Here is a 17408-nt window from a genome sequence, read left to right on the forward strand (position 1 = left end):
GGCTACCATATCTTTTGGGTAACACAAGTCACTTTTTAGCTCCACCAGCAGTTCCCTTTAAATTGGGCCACACTAAAAGGCAGATGTTTGTAATTTAGAGACATCCCAAGGTTTGTGCTTCAAAGGCAGCCACAGAAATCAAACATAAATTATATGCATTAAAACCCATGCATCTTGTCTAAACTGTAATTGTGTTTCTTCCAAATACCTCCACAAGCTCTCTAAAATGTGTGATTCAATGGAATTCTAAAAATAACCTGGCCCTACTGGTACTACCTTCTAAAAATTCAGGTAATCCTTTTTGCCCTCCTTCAAAACAATCAGGTAGCAGAAACTGGAGAATGGCTGCATTGTGCCCTTGAATCAAATATTGAATACCTTTGGGTTAGAAATTCTCCAGTTTATAAAGATACACATACAGCTTTTTAAACTGATACCCTCAATGCTAAGTTAGCACAATGTACACAAAAATTATTTTTGAATTGCCAATACTGTTCTAATATGTAAATTAGTTATATTAATCATCACTATTTTGAAACAAATTTAGTTATCACTTTATCACTAATTTCAGAAATTTACATTTGCATATCACCTTATACCTTTTAAAGTCTTGAACAAATGAAGCTGTATAAGTTCCTCATCACAAATCTGCCATAAAGGTGAGTTTATGAATTTAGGGCATTACTTTAGATTGCTGAATTATGCATCTAACTCTGTAGACCTCTGGCATTATAAAAGATTTTGGATTCATGACTATATCTCTGATTTGATAAACAATTTTTCTTGATTCTCTTTTATTCCTTCATATTTCATGCTGTTTTCAGGATCTGGTAATATGCTGTAAGTTTAGACCCGTTCCCACGACACGCAGAACTACAGAATATTGGAGCAAGAATATGGGGGATGCAGATAATGCTGCCTTAGTTTACAGGTGAGAAAACGAAGACAATTAGTTACCTTTGCTTAACACTTATTTTTTTAAAACGTTTCCAATGCCCCATTGATGTTTGTATTGAAATATTTAGTCCAATATTTAAAAATTACTAGTTGTTTTTATAAATATATAAATTCCAGGATCGGTAACTGTAAAGTTGCTTACAAAAAGTTATCGTGGTTCTTTGCGAGCTTGTTAGTTTTCTACTTTAGTTAAGCATGAGGGTTTTGGAGCCAAATGGCCTGGATTTAGACAGCAGCTCTACCATTTAGTAGCAGCGGTACTGCGAAGAAATTATTTAACCCTTTCCTGTACCTCACAAGGGATTAAATGGGTTTATACACATAAAGCACTTACAACAGTGTCTACTAGATAGTAAGCACTAAAAAATATGTTAATACTATGTTTAAATGTTTGGTAGTAATTTTAATAAATATTAAACATTCTACATTATGAGGTTTCTAATTTCATTTGTAAAGTGAGGTAATTAAGACATTAGATAAATAGTCTGGAAAAAAAGAGATCTGAACGTGGAATTCTGAGAGATAAAATGAGCTATCCAATGTTAAATGGCTAATTAAAAAAAAAAGTCAGAGATGGGAATTAAGTCCACAGACTTCTACCTCAGGGTTCTTTCCAATTCTCTTAATAGCTTTATATGTCATCTCTGAGGGGTATAAAATAGGTAAGTGCCTATATAGCTCTACACATTATGAAAACATAAGTGATCCACAAGAGTGTAGCTGAAGATTAGTAATGAAATAGGTAATCTGATATTCTAAAGAGGGAACATGTCCTTTAAAAAAACTAAAGACTGGACATACAGTATAGCTTTGGTGTTTACTGATGTCTGACTGACTTACTGTGCACAGTGAAAATGGCCCCAAAGACAATTAAGCCACATGAATAATAACAAACAATTTAATGCATTTTCCAAACTGCTTAAAATGAAACTTCTTTGGCAGAGCTATACTTTCCAACAAACTCACTTTAATGTTTTCACAGTTTACAATATGAGAAATGACCTTGGGGTCAGGCGTTTGTCAGTTAATGACCTGTTGGGCTAATGGCCTTCAGCTTTGCCTTGGGCACATAAGTCCTCCAGTAGGTCATTAGCTGCCAGAAAAGGGCTCTTCCCCAATCACTATTGCTAAATAAATAAAATTTGCTCCTGGGTTAAGGCCTCATAAGCCAACTTTAGCTTAGAGTGATTTTTTGTTGTTGAGAATTTACAACTCTGAGGATTCAAGAAAATGATGGAAATGCTAAAATTAATATATCAATACAACTGAGCTATATGTGGCTACTAATGAAAAGTAGTCACACTGATCCTTTTGGATGCCCTTAAATTTTATTTTGCTTATGGTGTTCAAATTCAGTATTAATCTTTTACAGCAGGCATCAGATTACAAATGCACTGCACTTTAGAATTTCATCTATAAGTCAACTGCTTGGAGCTCACACTACATTTTCCCATTATGCAAGGTTATAAATGGTGGTTAGGTTCCCAGATCAGCCAACAAAAGCTTGGTTAGCCCATACATTAGAAATACTATATACTTGTCATTAAAAATAGAGTAGAAAACCACAATTACCCAATACCTGCAGTTAAACAAAATAGGAAAACAAAACTAAATAGAAATGTTTTAAAAATGATCTTTAAATATTGATATTACAGGTAAATTTGGTATAATAAGAGGATCAGGGTAGAGAAACTGGTTCTATCTTATGCCTATTGCATTTCTAATTGTATAATTTTCCTTTTTCTGAACGCAAGTGTATACCAAGCTTTACTCTGATGTTTTTAAACTCCAGGTAAAGTTTCTTGGTTTATTTTTCCTCTTGAAAGGAGCAAGGAGAAGGCAAAAGGTAGATGGTGATTTTTCTGAATAACAGGTAAGAGAAGGAATGAAAGAGAGTTGAAATCAACTGAGCTGTGAACAGTAAGAGGCAAAGAAAGAGCACTGCGTGCCAGTCTACAGGGGGAAGAAAGGACGGGTGGAGAAGACGTGGTAAGGCTGCGGAGGATGCCAAAGAAGGAATGAGCTGTTCATCTGCCCAGTACTTTTGTAAACTCCTAATTCAGGAAATTCCCTGAGTGAAATCATTAGAAAGGCAAAAGAAGAAGACTGAATAATGCAAGCTGGAAACAGACCTTTGGCTTTGTAGAAACAGAATTTATGTCAGGAAAATGAAGGGGGGGGAGGGGGAGAAGCTGGCTTAATTAATTTTATTTCTGGAAAGTAGAAAAAGGGATTTAAAAAATTGAGGTTGTTAAGTACACTGTAAAATTGCTATAATCGATATATTTCTATTTCTCATGGCCAACCATGGTGTGGGGTTCAACTCCACCAATATCTTTAGAGGATGTATTTTTATTGAACACAGACTTTTTTTAATGGGCTTCTATGAATGTCAGGCATATGGAAGAAATGCTTTCCTTGCTCTTCTTCTTTGTCATCTATGTTTCACATGGACACTCAGAAGTATCCATAGCCATTTCGCATGATGGCATCTGACCTTCCTATGCAGGAAAGGTAGTTTGTTCCGTTGTTTTATGGTACCAAAAGGACAAAGTTCAAGGTTTTAATGAGATAAATTTTAAAAGAACATAATATTTTGTCTTCTTTTTTCTAGTAGGCTTCTCAAACACTAATCGCTTATCACTTTTACTTTAAAGATCAAGGAAGGAGGCTCAGAAAATAGAGTGTCAGTTTAATATGTGGCTATATAAACAATTGGTAAGAAAAACTGTGGAAAAATTAGTTTGGGGATTTTGAAATTGTAATTTAACAATAACACTTTGACTTTTCTATTTAATCGATATGGAGATAGTTTCCTTTATTGTTACAATATATGACACCCCACTTAACCTTCTGTACCACATTTACTCTAGTCATGAAAATCTACATTTGAGTGGGTTATATGTAGGAAAGGACATTAGTCTTGGTGTCAAACGAGGGTAGCTAAAAGATGTTAATTCAATAATTTCCACACGTAAAATAGTGCAGACAAGACTATAAACACACAAGGTCACAATAATGCCTATTTTAAATGCCTATGATAGAGAAAAACTTAAATTTCGTAAGACATAGCGTGTTTTTAGGTGTTACTTTTCAACGTGAATTTAAAAATAAAATTAATACAACAGATAAGACAAACATCAAATAACCAATAGTAGGCTATTTATTAATATATATAGATGTATGAAAGGAGGTGATTTACATGTATAAGTTGGACATATTTATACAAACAAAATTCTTCCTTGTAAACAACATATTTATGCCTTTAGGAAAACAAAGTTAACATATGGAAATACATCAGCTCTGTAAGGAGTACATCTGTGCCACTGGTTATTTTGAAATATAAATCACTAATGCTTAATAGAACAGCCCCCAGGAGTGACATCATGATAATATTCTGGGTGTTTAGACAAGATTCAGGCTAACTCACAGTCTCTCATCTGATGTATACTGATAGGTCCAATAAGTCAAAATGAAAAATAACATTGTGAATTCAATTCTTTAAATACTAGGGTTATCACTATATATGTAAAGTAAAACACTGTGTTTTTGTATGTTTTTTAAAGATGACAAGTAGTAATTCACAGTCATATTTGCACTGTGGCTTAATCCTAAAATACATATCTAGTCTACAAATAAACACAGGGACCAGGGAAAACCTGTAATGGTCAGCCAGATTTCTAAATTATAGTGCTTTTCCATTTCATGATTTCCCTCCAATTATTCAGCACGTCTCACTGATAGCTTGATGCTCAAACACTTAAATTCTAGATTTTGGCATGACCCTATCATCTCAGCATTTAGCGATATTCTACAAGAACATAATATAGAGTAACTTATTTCAATGGTCAGGGAATTTGTGGCTTAAAAAGAGGTATTTCTGAGGTCTCTCAGTCCAGGGTTTTTATATAGTGAAGTACTAAAATAGAAAGTCGCCTTTAGGTTCCGTAATTGAAAATGAATGAAAACCCAAGCATTAATTTTTAAACTCACTCTTGAATCCCAAATCTTGTTAATTCACACTTATGTGACTACAGCTATAATAGTAAGAAGACAATTATGAGAGGATTAATATACCAATTTCTATACTTAGAGATGTTTAAAAATCTAAATGTTACCTAAGGCAATTACCTCAAAGACCTCTAATATCTTCAGGGAAAAGCCATAGGGAGAATAATTGACTTTGCTAATTTTACACTTGGCAATTATAAAAAAGCTCTGAATTTCATATGACTGCAGAACACTTCATCTAATGGTCTGTCCCAGGAGAAGTACAGAGATAAACACATAATGTAGAAATTCAGACAAGAATTCAGTAGCACAAGAAAATGGAAAATTGGTAGAAGTCATAAAAAATTAAAGTTGCTACAAATATGCTAACTTTAATTACCAAGTTAAATGCATACCCTCAAAGACAGGGTAGGCTATCACTGTGAAAAAACCCAGTGACATTAAATTCTGTATTAAGTTCTGCCTGCTCACTCACTGCTGTGGTCTCTATTTACATTGCTATTGCTGAGAATTTTTCTTTCTTATAAAAGAAAATTAAAACATCATTAAATAGAAATCTAACTTTACCAAGATATTAACCATATGTGGAGAACTAAAGAAAACTTAATACTGCCCCAAAGAAATACTTATGGCCACCTCCTCCCTTCCCTTCCAAAAACCCTATTAATGGTTAGTATTATACTCAATCAAGTTAAGCTTCTGGGAACTCATTTAATAAAATTAGCCCTTGTCTGAGATATAACTTTACTTTCCTTTAAAAAATATTCTGATAGGAATACTGCCAAGTATTTAAATGAAAGGAATTGGTTTTGAAGATGGGAGATTTGATTTATCAAAGAAAATTCTTGACTTTCAAGCATTTTAGTTACCCCTTACAGTATCCTCAGCATAAAATACTGATCAAATTATTTGGAAATCATCTATTATGATTAAAAGAGGGCTACTAAAAGCCTAGAGTTGTAGAACATCAATTACAGACCCCCTGGACATGGTATGCAAGGTCTTTAGCAAAAAGTGAGCCAGGTCTTTCACAAAAAGTTTCTTTTGAAATTGACTTACAGAGCCTTCAATGTCCCTTTGGAGAAAAAGGTGCAAAGGATCCATGCTTTGGGTGAACAGGAGAGTTGCATAGAAGAAAGGCTTCAAGTCAACACACAACTACCAAATTAAAAAAGTACCATGGCCTAAAAAGGGAAAAAATTCCTCACCAGACAAAGGCTGGTAAAATGCAAATCTAAAAGTGTAAAGCTGTGCAGAGACCATGAAGATACTGGGCTCACTGAAGGGGAAGGAAATGCCTGGTCATTTTTATTTCAATGAGAAGCTTCAGGCTGGACTGTTGATTGCATATGTTAAGTTTTTGTTTTTCACTGTTGTTGGGTTTTTGGTTTTTTTTTTGTACATCAAGTAGTGCTACTGAAATCTACTGCCTAATGGAGCAGATGGTGGAGGTCTTAGATTCTGGAACATTTATAGTGATGCATCTGAATGCTAAACACCAAGAGTAGATTTCACAGGCTGTGAATCTGATTTGATTTTGATGGGAGTAAAGTCTCCATTTCTCTGAACTTGAACCACGCTGAAAGAAAGAATGTGTGAATGACACAAGCCAGCTAAGGAAAAAGAACACATTAAATATTATTCCCATAATGTGAAGTGGTTAAAGTAAGTGAATACTTGTTTGTGTCACTATAGCATGATTATATTTATACTTAATACTACCACTTTAACTTTATATAATATTTTGTCAGAATAGCTTAAGTAAGCCTTGGTTTCTTTAAAGCAGGGGCCAGGCTGAGGGCTAATTACTAAAATGTGGACCTAGTTGCTCTGTCCAGACCATCTCTTCCTTTCAGGTATGTGGGTCTAATCCATGAGTGGCCAGTGTCTCTGGCTAGAGCTAGTCAAGTGCAGTTCAAGGCACCCAGAAACTACACCAGCCCTGCACTTTCTGAGACCTCCACCTTCTCCAAGACTCAAAGTTCACCACAGGCCATAGCAGGTGTGGTGAAGGGGGAAGATGAACGATGCAGCCAGAGTGGCTTCCAGGGACAACGGATCACTCAATCTTCCGTCTACATGTAAATTCCAGTAAAGGAGAGAATTCAGTGGGACCCATCAAAATAGACTATACACACAGACAATAGAGAAATTTGAGGGTGAATAAAAAGAAAATCAATGCCAAAATGGTAATAAATCTCTGGAGGGGGATTTGAGATGATCTATTATTTCATTTATACGGCAGATAATTTCTTATTTTAACTTCCTTTTCATGTAAATATATACTACGTATTAAAGATACTGTTCTATATTCTCCCTAAAACCCAGGCGGTCTGTCCCGTGAAAAATATGTGCTAGCCAAAGGTGTGATGGGAAGGTAGGACAGAGACTGCCACTTGTCTCCCATTATCTATTCTCTCTGTATCTTCCAGATTTTTGGCTGGACACATGGCTACTCACAATAAAGTTTACATTCCCTAGTCTCCCATATAGCCGGTATGGCCATATCATTCAATTCTGGCCAATAAGATGTAAGCAAATCCTCCAAACTGGGATATCTGAGAGTAAATGAGTGTAGTAAAATAATTAACATTTTATACTTTTAGAAATATATAATAATTAATTTTATTATATTGGTGGACCTGTAACTAGTTCTGTTAAAAAACTATTTGCAGTACTGCCAGGCGTGGCTTAGCAGTTGAGCATCGACCTATGATCCAGGAGATCGAGGTTCAATTCCAGGTCAGGGCACATGTCTGGGTTGCGGGCTCGATCCCCAGTAGGGCACTTGCAGGAGGCAGCCGATCAATGACTCTCTCATAATTGACGTTTCTATTTCTCCCTCTTTCCCTCTCCCTTCCTCTCTCTGAAATTAGTAAAGGCATATTTAAAAAACAAACAAGCAAAAAACTATTTGCAAAAATAAAATTTCAAAAGAAATAAAAATAACATATATTCATATACATTAAAACAAAATAAAAACATATTGATGATCTGAATATAAAAAATAGTAAATTTGACCCAGTGATTCCACTCCTAGGAATGTATCCTAAGAATCCTGAAACATTCATCAGAAAGAATATATGCACCCCAATGTTCACAGCAGCACAGTTTACAATAGCTGAGATCTGGAAACAGCCCAAATGCTCCTCAGTAGATGAGTGAATAAAAAAGCTGTGGGACATTTACACCAAGGAATACTATGCAGCTGTAAAGAAGGATCTCGTGCCCTTTGGGACAGTATGGATGGACCTGGAGAATATTATACTAAGTGAAATAAGCCAGGCAGCGAAAGACAAACATCACATGATCTCGCTTATACGTGGAATCTAAAGAACTTAATAAACTGATGAACAGAATAGATTCAATGACATGGAAGCATGGATCAGACTGACGAATGTCAGAGGGTTGGAGGAGGGTGGGAGGAGGGTGGAAGGGGAGAGAGTTACCAAAGAATTTATATGCATATATGCACAACCCAAGGACACAGACAATGGTGGGGAGAGGGATTGGGAAGGGGGAAGGGACGGGGTGGAACAGGTCACTGGGGAGAAACAGGACATCTGTAATATTTTAAACAAACAAACAAACAAATTTAAAAAAATAGTAAAATAATTATTCTGGGTACATATTCACATACTTTAATTCATTTCTTCAGTCCATGGGCTGACACTCTAACCATTGACCCAAACTGGCTAGGGAAACTTATATCTTCTTTATACTGAATATTTAACACTATCCTATAATTAACAAATAATTTCATTTGTAATAAAAAAAAAAAAGAAATTAACTTCAAAATTCTTTCCTAACATTTACCAGTTTTATCTGGTGTTAACACTGCCATCATCATCATCATCATCATCATCATCATCATCATCACAACTTTACTGAGCATCGACATAGGGAGAGCTGGGGCAGCAGGGTGCACAGACCTCTGTGGCTTCTGCAGTCAACCAAGAGCCACCTAAAGGCCATTCGGACACAAGCAAACCCTGCCCCAGTTTTACCTTGGTGTTCTGGAGCAGAGCTAGTCCGTTGCAGGCATTTGCTAGAAGAAAGTCTCCACTCAAGATAGCTATTTTATTTCCAAAGTGCATGTCCTTCAGTGGCCCATCAGAAGATTGCAATTCATTTAAATTTACTATTCCACGATGTACAAGGAGAGCAGTGTGGATAAGTTCTGTGATCTCTGCCAAACTTCTTTGACTAAAACATAAAAGTAAGATTTGTCTGAATGTCAAGAATACCATCTTATCCCTAATGTGTGACTTTAGTTTTCAACAAAAAAATATTTATAGATTAGTCTTTTTTTAGGTTCTTTTTAATGACATTTTAAATTGAGATATAAATTACATCCATCACCACACACAGTTAACAATTTTCTTGTGATGAGAACTTTTAAGGTGTACTCTCTCAGCAACCTTTAAATATACAATGCAGTATTATTAATGATAGTCATCATGCTTTAGTACATTATCTATTCCCATGACTTATTTATTTTATAACTGGGAATTCGTACCTTTTGACCACCTACACCCATTTCACCTACTCCGCCATCCTGTCTCTAACAACCAACCACAAATCTGTTCTCTGTATTTGTGAGTTCAGGTTTTTTGTGGTTTTATTTTTAGATTCCACATATAAATGAGATCATATGGTATTTGTCTTTCTCTGTCTGACTTATTTCACTTAGCATTTTGAAGTTTGTTGCTTTTTTTTTTTAAGGTTTCAATGTACTTTATTTCTTCAATTATGCCATATTTTAATGGGTACACAGTGCTTTTACTTGGCAACAATTATGAGTTGGTTTTGAAAGAATTCACTATTATACCAGCTGGGATGATTACTGATCTCTTCATTACTTTGGGGTAACTGCCAACAGGGACAGGTTCCATTGTATTCCAATCTGTATTGCTGTATATGTCCATATAGTGGCTCCACTAGCTAACACAGCATTACCATAAGTGCTATGGAAATCAGGTATACATTTCTGGTGGCTGTGCCTTGCCATTGTCTGCTGAATGCTTTGAATTCAGAAACAACTGAGTGCGTTTTTGGCTGAGGGAAACATCGTAAAGCTAAAGACAGAATTGTGGCAACCACAGCTGCTGGTTTGGGGCAACTCTGAGTCAAGCGCCCTTGCAAAAAGACTTTCGTGAAGTTTTTAATAGAGGCCTCTCCACTGAGTAGTTTGGGCTCTATATACAAGCAGATCTTGACACCTACCTTCTCTAAAACATTCCCCACTCTCTACCCCACGAGTCACCTGGATTCCCAGAGAAGCTGGCCAGTGGAGGGCAACGCGTCACAGTTCTGTTTTCTTTGTTCTCAGTATAACTTTCCCATGTCTGTAATTTTAGGATTTCTAAGAATCCTTAATAATGTCTAACCGAACTCCTATATGAGTGGGAATGCCAGACATTAGGTTAAGCACTTTTATGCATTATCTAATTTAATCCTAAATACAAAAGAAGAGTAAGTTCATGGTTTAGATTTAAATGTCATTACATGTCCTCCAAAATCACAAAGAATGGAGACATATAAGACTACTGAGAAGTTAACAGAAAATATTTTTTAAAAAAGAGCTAACATTTAAAATTATCCTTTAAAAGAACAACTAAAAGGAATAAAAATATATTTTATTACTACCCTGCAAATGTTTTCTAGTTTGAAAACCCATTCACTATAAAAATCCATAGTGTTACATTTCACAAAAATTGAACAATGAGATTATGGGCAAGTATAAAACTCAAGAAAGGTTAAGCACTGGATAAATCTTTTATGAAATTCAGCTTATAAAAGTAATAACCAGGCAAGCAAGAAATTGCAGCTGTTTTGAATTACCCTAAGGATGAAAATGAATTATTGTGAGCTTTTGATAAAGACATCTATAATCATAAAACAGCATTCAATAAATGAATAGCAATCTTTAAATGTCAAAAGACCAGAAACAACAAAAACAATGGTGATAACGAAAGTGAAAACCCATCATTTGTACAGTATCCACCACTACAAATAACTTTCATTTATATTATCTACTTGTGATTCTAATTATAGCAGGTCTGGAGAGATTAAACACCTGAATGAGAACACTCTGTTTATGAAGGACAAGGCTGGAACTCAGAGTCACCAAGTCATAGTGACCAATGATAATTTAAAATGTGTACTTAACTAATGAATAGTAAATAGGGGCGGGGGGGGACAAAGTTACCACTGTTACCAACACTAGTATATGCCCACCACAAATATGTCCAATTTTTATCCTTAAGTTCTAAGCATCACAGAAGAGAATTTTGCTAGGAGAAAGTATATTATGAGCAGACTTGACTCTTTTGTTCAAGGTAACTGGGAAAAGTAATCAAGTTGTTTGCAAATTATCTGGTCAGAACCAAATCAAGAGATTTAGTCCAATCAGGAATCTAGATAATAGTTCTAATTTTGCTTCTAACGCCAGACTGTGGGCAAATCCCTTAAACTCTAGACCCATGGTTTTCTCACCACTGAAAGAAGGGGAACTGGAGATACAGTCCCTTCCAGTTCTAAGATTCAGGGATTTCAGTTCTAAAATTTAATATTTAGTTATAAAATTCTAAGTTTTGAGGGTTTAAAAAAACTACCTGGGTTGGCAGTTGTTAAAAAAAAAAAAAAAAAAAAAGGCTAAATAATTGCTATTATTAGTACCTATTTTTCTATAGGAAATAGAAATAAAATGACTGGTCATCTTGAAACCTGGCCTGTAATTCCACTATCTAGTACTGCGCTCTCAACCTCTAAGATTTTAGCATCAGATAACTCCAGATGACATTGTGCAGGAGTCTAATTTTGTGCACAGCAGAGCAGCAGTATGAAAGCTGGGAATATTTTCCTCTCATTATCTCATTCCTATTTTAGCCACCCAAAGCAATCTAGTAAACTTTCAATGTACTAGACTTAAAAAAATTACCTTAAATAAAGGTCTGCATGCCATTTTATGCACATGTATTTTAGCACTCTTGGGTATTTTTTATGCTAAATCTTGATTGGAAAAGAGTCACAAATGAATGCCACTTATGTTAAGTAATCAGAGTAAGGAAGTAATTACCACATTGGACGTAACCCGGAGGATTAATCGATGTTTTCATAAGAATTTTCACCACATTACTTTCTTTCAATTGTATGTTGAACAACTTCATCTGTTTTCATCCATTTTCTTCCAACATTTCTCCAAACTTGTTAGCACTCTAAGCTTTAGAAATAAGGATAGCAGACACTGCTAGCTACTGACTCACTATTTCCTTCCTCACTACTAACGCATCTTTGATTATATTTGGAGTGACAATGTCCTCACTTAAAACACTTGCCTCCCCAAGGTCCCTGAGACTAGAAGTGATCATGTAGCACAGTCTGGCCAATGAAAGTAGGTAGAAGTTCACTGGGCAAAGTTTCTGAGAAATCTACCGAGTTCCTGATCTAAGAGGACAGATTCAGTTGATGTGCACCTCTGGCGTTTTGGGCCTACCCTTTTTTCTTGTCTGGAATAAGGCCCAACGGCCTGGAGGCACAGTAGACACCTAAGGATCCTAAAGGGAGCTCCCAACCCAAGAACAGTGAGCAAGAGGAAAGGAGAACCCTGGGCCCTTAATGACTTCTCGAAGTCAGCTCGGATGTGCCCATCTCTACACATTTTATTATCAGAGTTAAATAAACACTGCACTTCTTTAAGCTACTGTTTGTTAGAGTCCTCTTATCTGCAGCCAAGTGAATTCCTGAAAGATACTCAATAAAAATTATACTACAAAAATGGTAAAGACACTTTATGTTCATATTTCTGTACTCTGGTTTTATTCACCTAATACTATCTCTTGGAGATAGTTCCATATATTACTTACAAATAGAGAAGTTCCACATTTTTTACAAATAAAGAATCTCCTTGTTCTATTTAACACCCATCTCTATAGAGGTTCATTGTGTAGCTGTGTCATGCCACTTTTGCTGCTATAGGGTGAATAATAAATCTATATTTGTTTACAGTATTTTTAAGAATCAGCCCCTGTGCCAACTCCTGTGAAGTCTCCCCTCATTTCCCCAGAGTTAGCTCCTGCGCTTTAAAGCATCTCAACACAGCACATTCACTGTGCTAACTGGGCTGGTTTCTTTAGTCATCTATCTTTCTGCCATGTCTCTCCCTCACTACACTGTGAATTATAATACCCTATTTCCCTGGCTGCCTATAAATACTTGTTAAATGAATAGCTCTTTGCTTAACAATCAATTGTGTAAAGCAGCTGATGTGCCACAGTATTTAAAACATGCAATACCTGACTATTTAGTCAGGGCCACTGACCTCTTTTCCTTTAGATTGTCAAATTAAAAAATGACAACAGCCAACAGAACAATAGTCATCTGATGTGAATGACTCAGGATTATACCTTTTTTTTTTCCAAATCGGGAAAAAATGTAACCTATTTTTTGGTGTGCCGTAGAATTTTAGTAATCAGTTTATGTGCCATGAGATAAAAGGTTGAAAACTGCTGGTATAAAGGTACAGGGAATTGTTACCATTCTTAGTTTCATAAGGAAAAGAATGATGTCAACTAAAAAGTCAGGTTTGTGGAATCAGAGATGGAAGTGGCCCCAGAGGTCAATTAACCTCAATTAACCCCTTCCAGGGATGAGCGATAACAAATTACACAGGAGCCAGGTCTGCTGATTAATAGTTTTAATTATTAGAAATTGTTCCTTATATTAACTTGAAATCTCTTTAAATGTTTTACATTTTCTAATTGATGTTAAACTAGTCAGAGGGTCAACTGTGTTTCAACACACAGGCAAGGAAGACCAAAGACAACAGAGTTGCCTTCTCTTTCTTTTTCCATTTTTCCTTTTCTTCTGCCTTCCCTCCTTGCTTTCCTTCATTTCAGAGGTTTAACAAAATACAGAAGAGTTCAGAGAATAACATAATAAAAACATAATATTCCACTTAGAAATAACAAATGTTTACGCTTTGTCATTTTTAACAGTTTTTAAAGATGCATTTAAAAAGAAGTTTGTATTTTGGGTATTTTAAAACATTCTGAAGTGGGAAATATAACATAAAGCACCTCTGTGGACCCTAATCTTGTTTCAGCTACACCTTTCACTATCTTTCCAGATTATTTTGAAGTAAATGCCAGATATCATGTTATCTCATCTGCAAATACTTCAGATATCCTATATTTTAAAATGCCTAATTTCAATTATGGCTTTTACTATCTAAATTAACTGTTTTGAGCCAATGACTTACTGTATGCTGAACTATTTTATACAAAAAAATTTTGCAAGCATAATAACTCAATCAACAAATTAATAAAATAATGTAAAACTCATAACAGCTATCTAAGGTAAGCATTATCATCTCTACTGTGCAGAAGGGAGCTGGGCTGGCAGACTAACTTGCTCACGTTCACATAGCTAGTAAGCTGCAGAGCTGGATTCAAGCCCAGAGCTCTCTGATTTTAAAGCCCAGGCTCTTTGCATATCAATAGGTAACTAATAAGAACCCCAAACACAACATGTACAAAATTCAGGATGTCTCTGAAAGCATTTAAATGGTAGGTAAGAGTCATTTTTTAAAAAGATTTTTTATTTATTTTTAGAGAGAGAGGAAGGGAGAGGGAGAGAAGCATCGATGCTAGAATGAAGCATCAATGGGCTGCCTCCTGCACACTCCCTACGGGGACTGGACCTGAAACCCGGGTATGTGTCCTGACCAGGAAGTGAACTGTCAACCCTTTGGTGCAGAGGACAACGCCCAACCAACTGAGCCATACTGGTCAGGGCAGTTAAGAGTCATTTACTTAAAATAATTTTGTTTGAATCCTAAAAGGTTTTTTAAATTGTAAAACTGACTTTTATGCCCATGTAGAAAAAATAACTTGAAAATTACAAAGAAAATTTTGGAAAATAAAATAAAAGGCCTGCCATTCTAGATTTTAAAACTTATTATGAAGCTACTGCAATTTTTAAAACTATAGTACTAGTATCACAAGAATAAACTAATAGATTAGTGGAACAAAATCCAGAAAGATATCCAAATGTATTTGGAAAATAAATTATTAATGGTAAGATAACATTTCAAATTGTTAGGGAAAAGACGAATTATTCTTGTAAAAGATGTTGGGGCAACTGGCTATTGATTAAGAAAAAAAAAAATAATAAAGTTAGACCCCTACCTTACTCCATAGGAAAATTTTTTTTTTCTGGAAATAAAGATCTGAATCTGAAAAAACAAATGTACAAATTTAAGTCAAAAGGTAAAAAAGAAAAAAAAGGTTCAAGACTAAAATCCTACTTGAAACCACAGCTCTGTGGCTCATCTTGATGGATATAAAATACCATTATTTTTTTAAAATTTAGGAAAACATTCTTACGGTGAGACCTTGGGGTGAGAAAACCTTGCAAAATAAAATAGAAAGTTAGGAAGCCTAAAAAAAAAAGAGGACACATTCGAGTTACAATATACAAAAATGTTTATATAAACCATAAAAAAGACCAAGGCAAACAAAGACTTGAAATAAAGTATTTGCAATACATACAATAGACAGAAGATTATATTAAAAATATGCGTGCAGCTTGTCCAAATTGGACAAGAAATTGATAAGAAAAAGATAAACAGTTCAAGAGCAAAATGGGAAAGAAGATGAAGAGGTAATTCTAGAAGTAAATGGCCAAAAACCACACAGAATGATGCTCAACCTCACAAATAGTTGGGAAAGTAGTATTATAATAATAATGAGATAATATTTTTAGTCCATTAGCTTTGCAAAAATGGAAAAGATCAGAAATGAGGCGAGCAGGAAGATGAAGACACCATTAAACCCATCACTTAGCTCCCAGCTCAAAACCCTCCAGTGGCTCCCCGTCTCACTCGGGGTAAAAGCCAAAGTCTCTCCAAGGTCGAACACAACCTGACCCAGCTCCTCTCTCCTCTCCCCTCTCTGACTTCATTTGCTACTCTCTTCCCTCCCTGATCACTCTTCTCCAGCTACGTTAGCTTCCTCAGTGTCTCTTGAACATGCTGAGCCTGTTCTTGCTTCAGGGCCCCTGCCCTTCCCTCTATCTAGACCCATCTTCCCTGACATATATGCAAGACTTAGTCACTTGCTTCCTTTGGGTCCCTTCGAAGTTCACTTGATGAGTAAGGCCTTCCCTGACTACTCCATTTACAGCTACAACCCTCCCATCCTCACCAGCACTCCCAGTGTCCCTTCAAAGTTCACTTGATGAGTAAGGCCTTCCCTGCTTACTCCATCTACAGCTACAACCCTCCCACCCTCACCAGCACTCCCAATCTCCACTTCCTGCTTTTTCCCCCCATAGCACTTATTGCCACCTGACACACTAGCTGTTCTGTGTTTTGTTTCTCTCTCCACAGCCACACAGAGAAAGCGCCAACAAGGGCAAAGAATGGAGTGGGCAGGGGAAGAAGCAGATCAGAGCAAGAGTGTCTAAGATATACTTCCAAAATACCAAAAGTCAAAAATATCAAGGCATATGAATAATAATGAAAAGAAAAAGTGTATGTTCTTAATAAGTATATGCTCTTAATGCCAGGTAAGAGAATCTTTCATGGTGATAAACTTTAATTATGTGTTAAATATTAATTTTTTATAAGTAGGCCAGACCCCAAACTCTAAGAAATTCATTCAATTCATTACAGTAATTATAGAAACATAATGATTTTCCTGTTTCGCCATTTATTCATGTTGATAACCTAAGTGAAAATGGAACTTTGAATTTTGGGTTTGCCGTGATCACAGCATTCAAAACTAATCTTGTTTCATCCCTGTATTTGGAAATGAGAATTCTGATTTAAAAACAGGTGACTGAAACCAAAAATCTCAACCATTAAAAGCAAAATGGCAAAGCTGAAGGCTATAGTAATGGTGACCTCCAAATACAGATGGAGTCACAGGTTCAAGGGCTGAAAATAATGACCAGGCCTTACTTCCAGCTCTGACCACATGCACTAGGCAATCACCAAAAGTGCTGTGGGCCTCCGTTTTTTTTTTTTGTTTTTGTTTTTTAGTAAAGCGAACCTGACATTTTAAGTTAGACCAGTTTGCAGCTGATCTCATTCAAAGAGAGTAGATACTTGAGTCTATGTTAGAGTTTTGCCGTGCTATGAAAACACAAGGTCTGTAAGTGAAGGGGAAAAAAGACAAAAATCCTTAAGCAGTGCTTCAGTAGAAGCCTTTAAAACAAAGTTCTTCCATATTCAGTACTGTAATTTTGAACTACTGGGAGTTATACAGAAATACAATTTTAAAATAATCATAGCTTAACACAAAGACTTATCTCTCTTGATTTATTTCCAAAAATGAAAGCTCAGTATCTTTCATATTTTTAAGTAAAATTATATATATTTATATATACTTAAGGTATATAAAATGCTATTTCGATAAACATACACATAGTGAACT

At 35.6% G+C, this 17408-nt stretch overlaps 1 protein-coding gene across 1 annotated transcript in view; it reads right to left on the reverse strand.

The window, feature by feature from the left end:
- Positions 1-17408, reverse strand: part of PDSS2 (decaprenyl diphosphate synthase subunit 2) — a 184043-nt gene that overhangs the window by 67092 nt on the left and 99543 nt on the right. The window contains exon 3 of the mRNA XM_081141589.1: positions 8976-9174. Within this exon, the coding sequence (XP_080997715.1) occupies positions 8976-9174 (199 nt within the window). The remainder of the gene's footprint in view (positions 1-8975; positions 9175-17408) is intronic.

This window comes from Miniopterus schreibersii, assembly GCF_964146895.1.
Source record: "Miniopterus schreibersii genome assembly, chromosome: 6".
Lineage (NCBI taxonomy): Eukaryota > Metazoa > Chordata > Mammalia > Chiroptera > Miniopteridae > Miniopterus > Miniopterus schreibersii.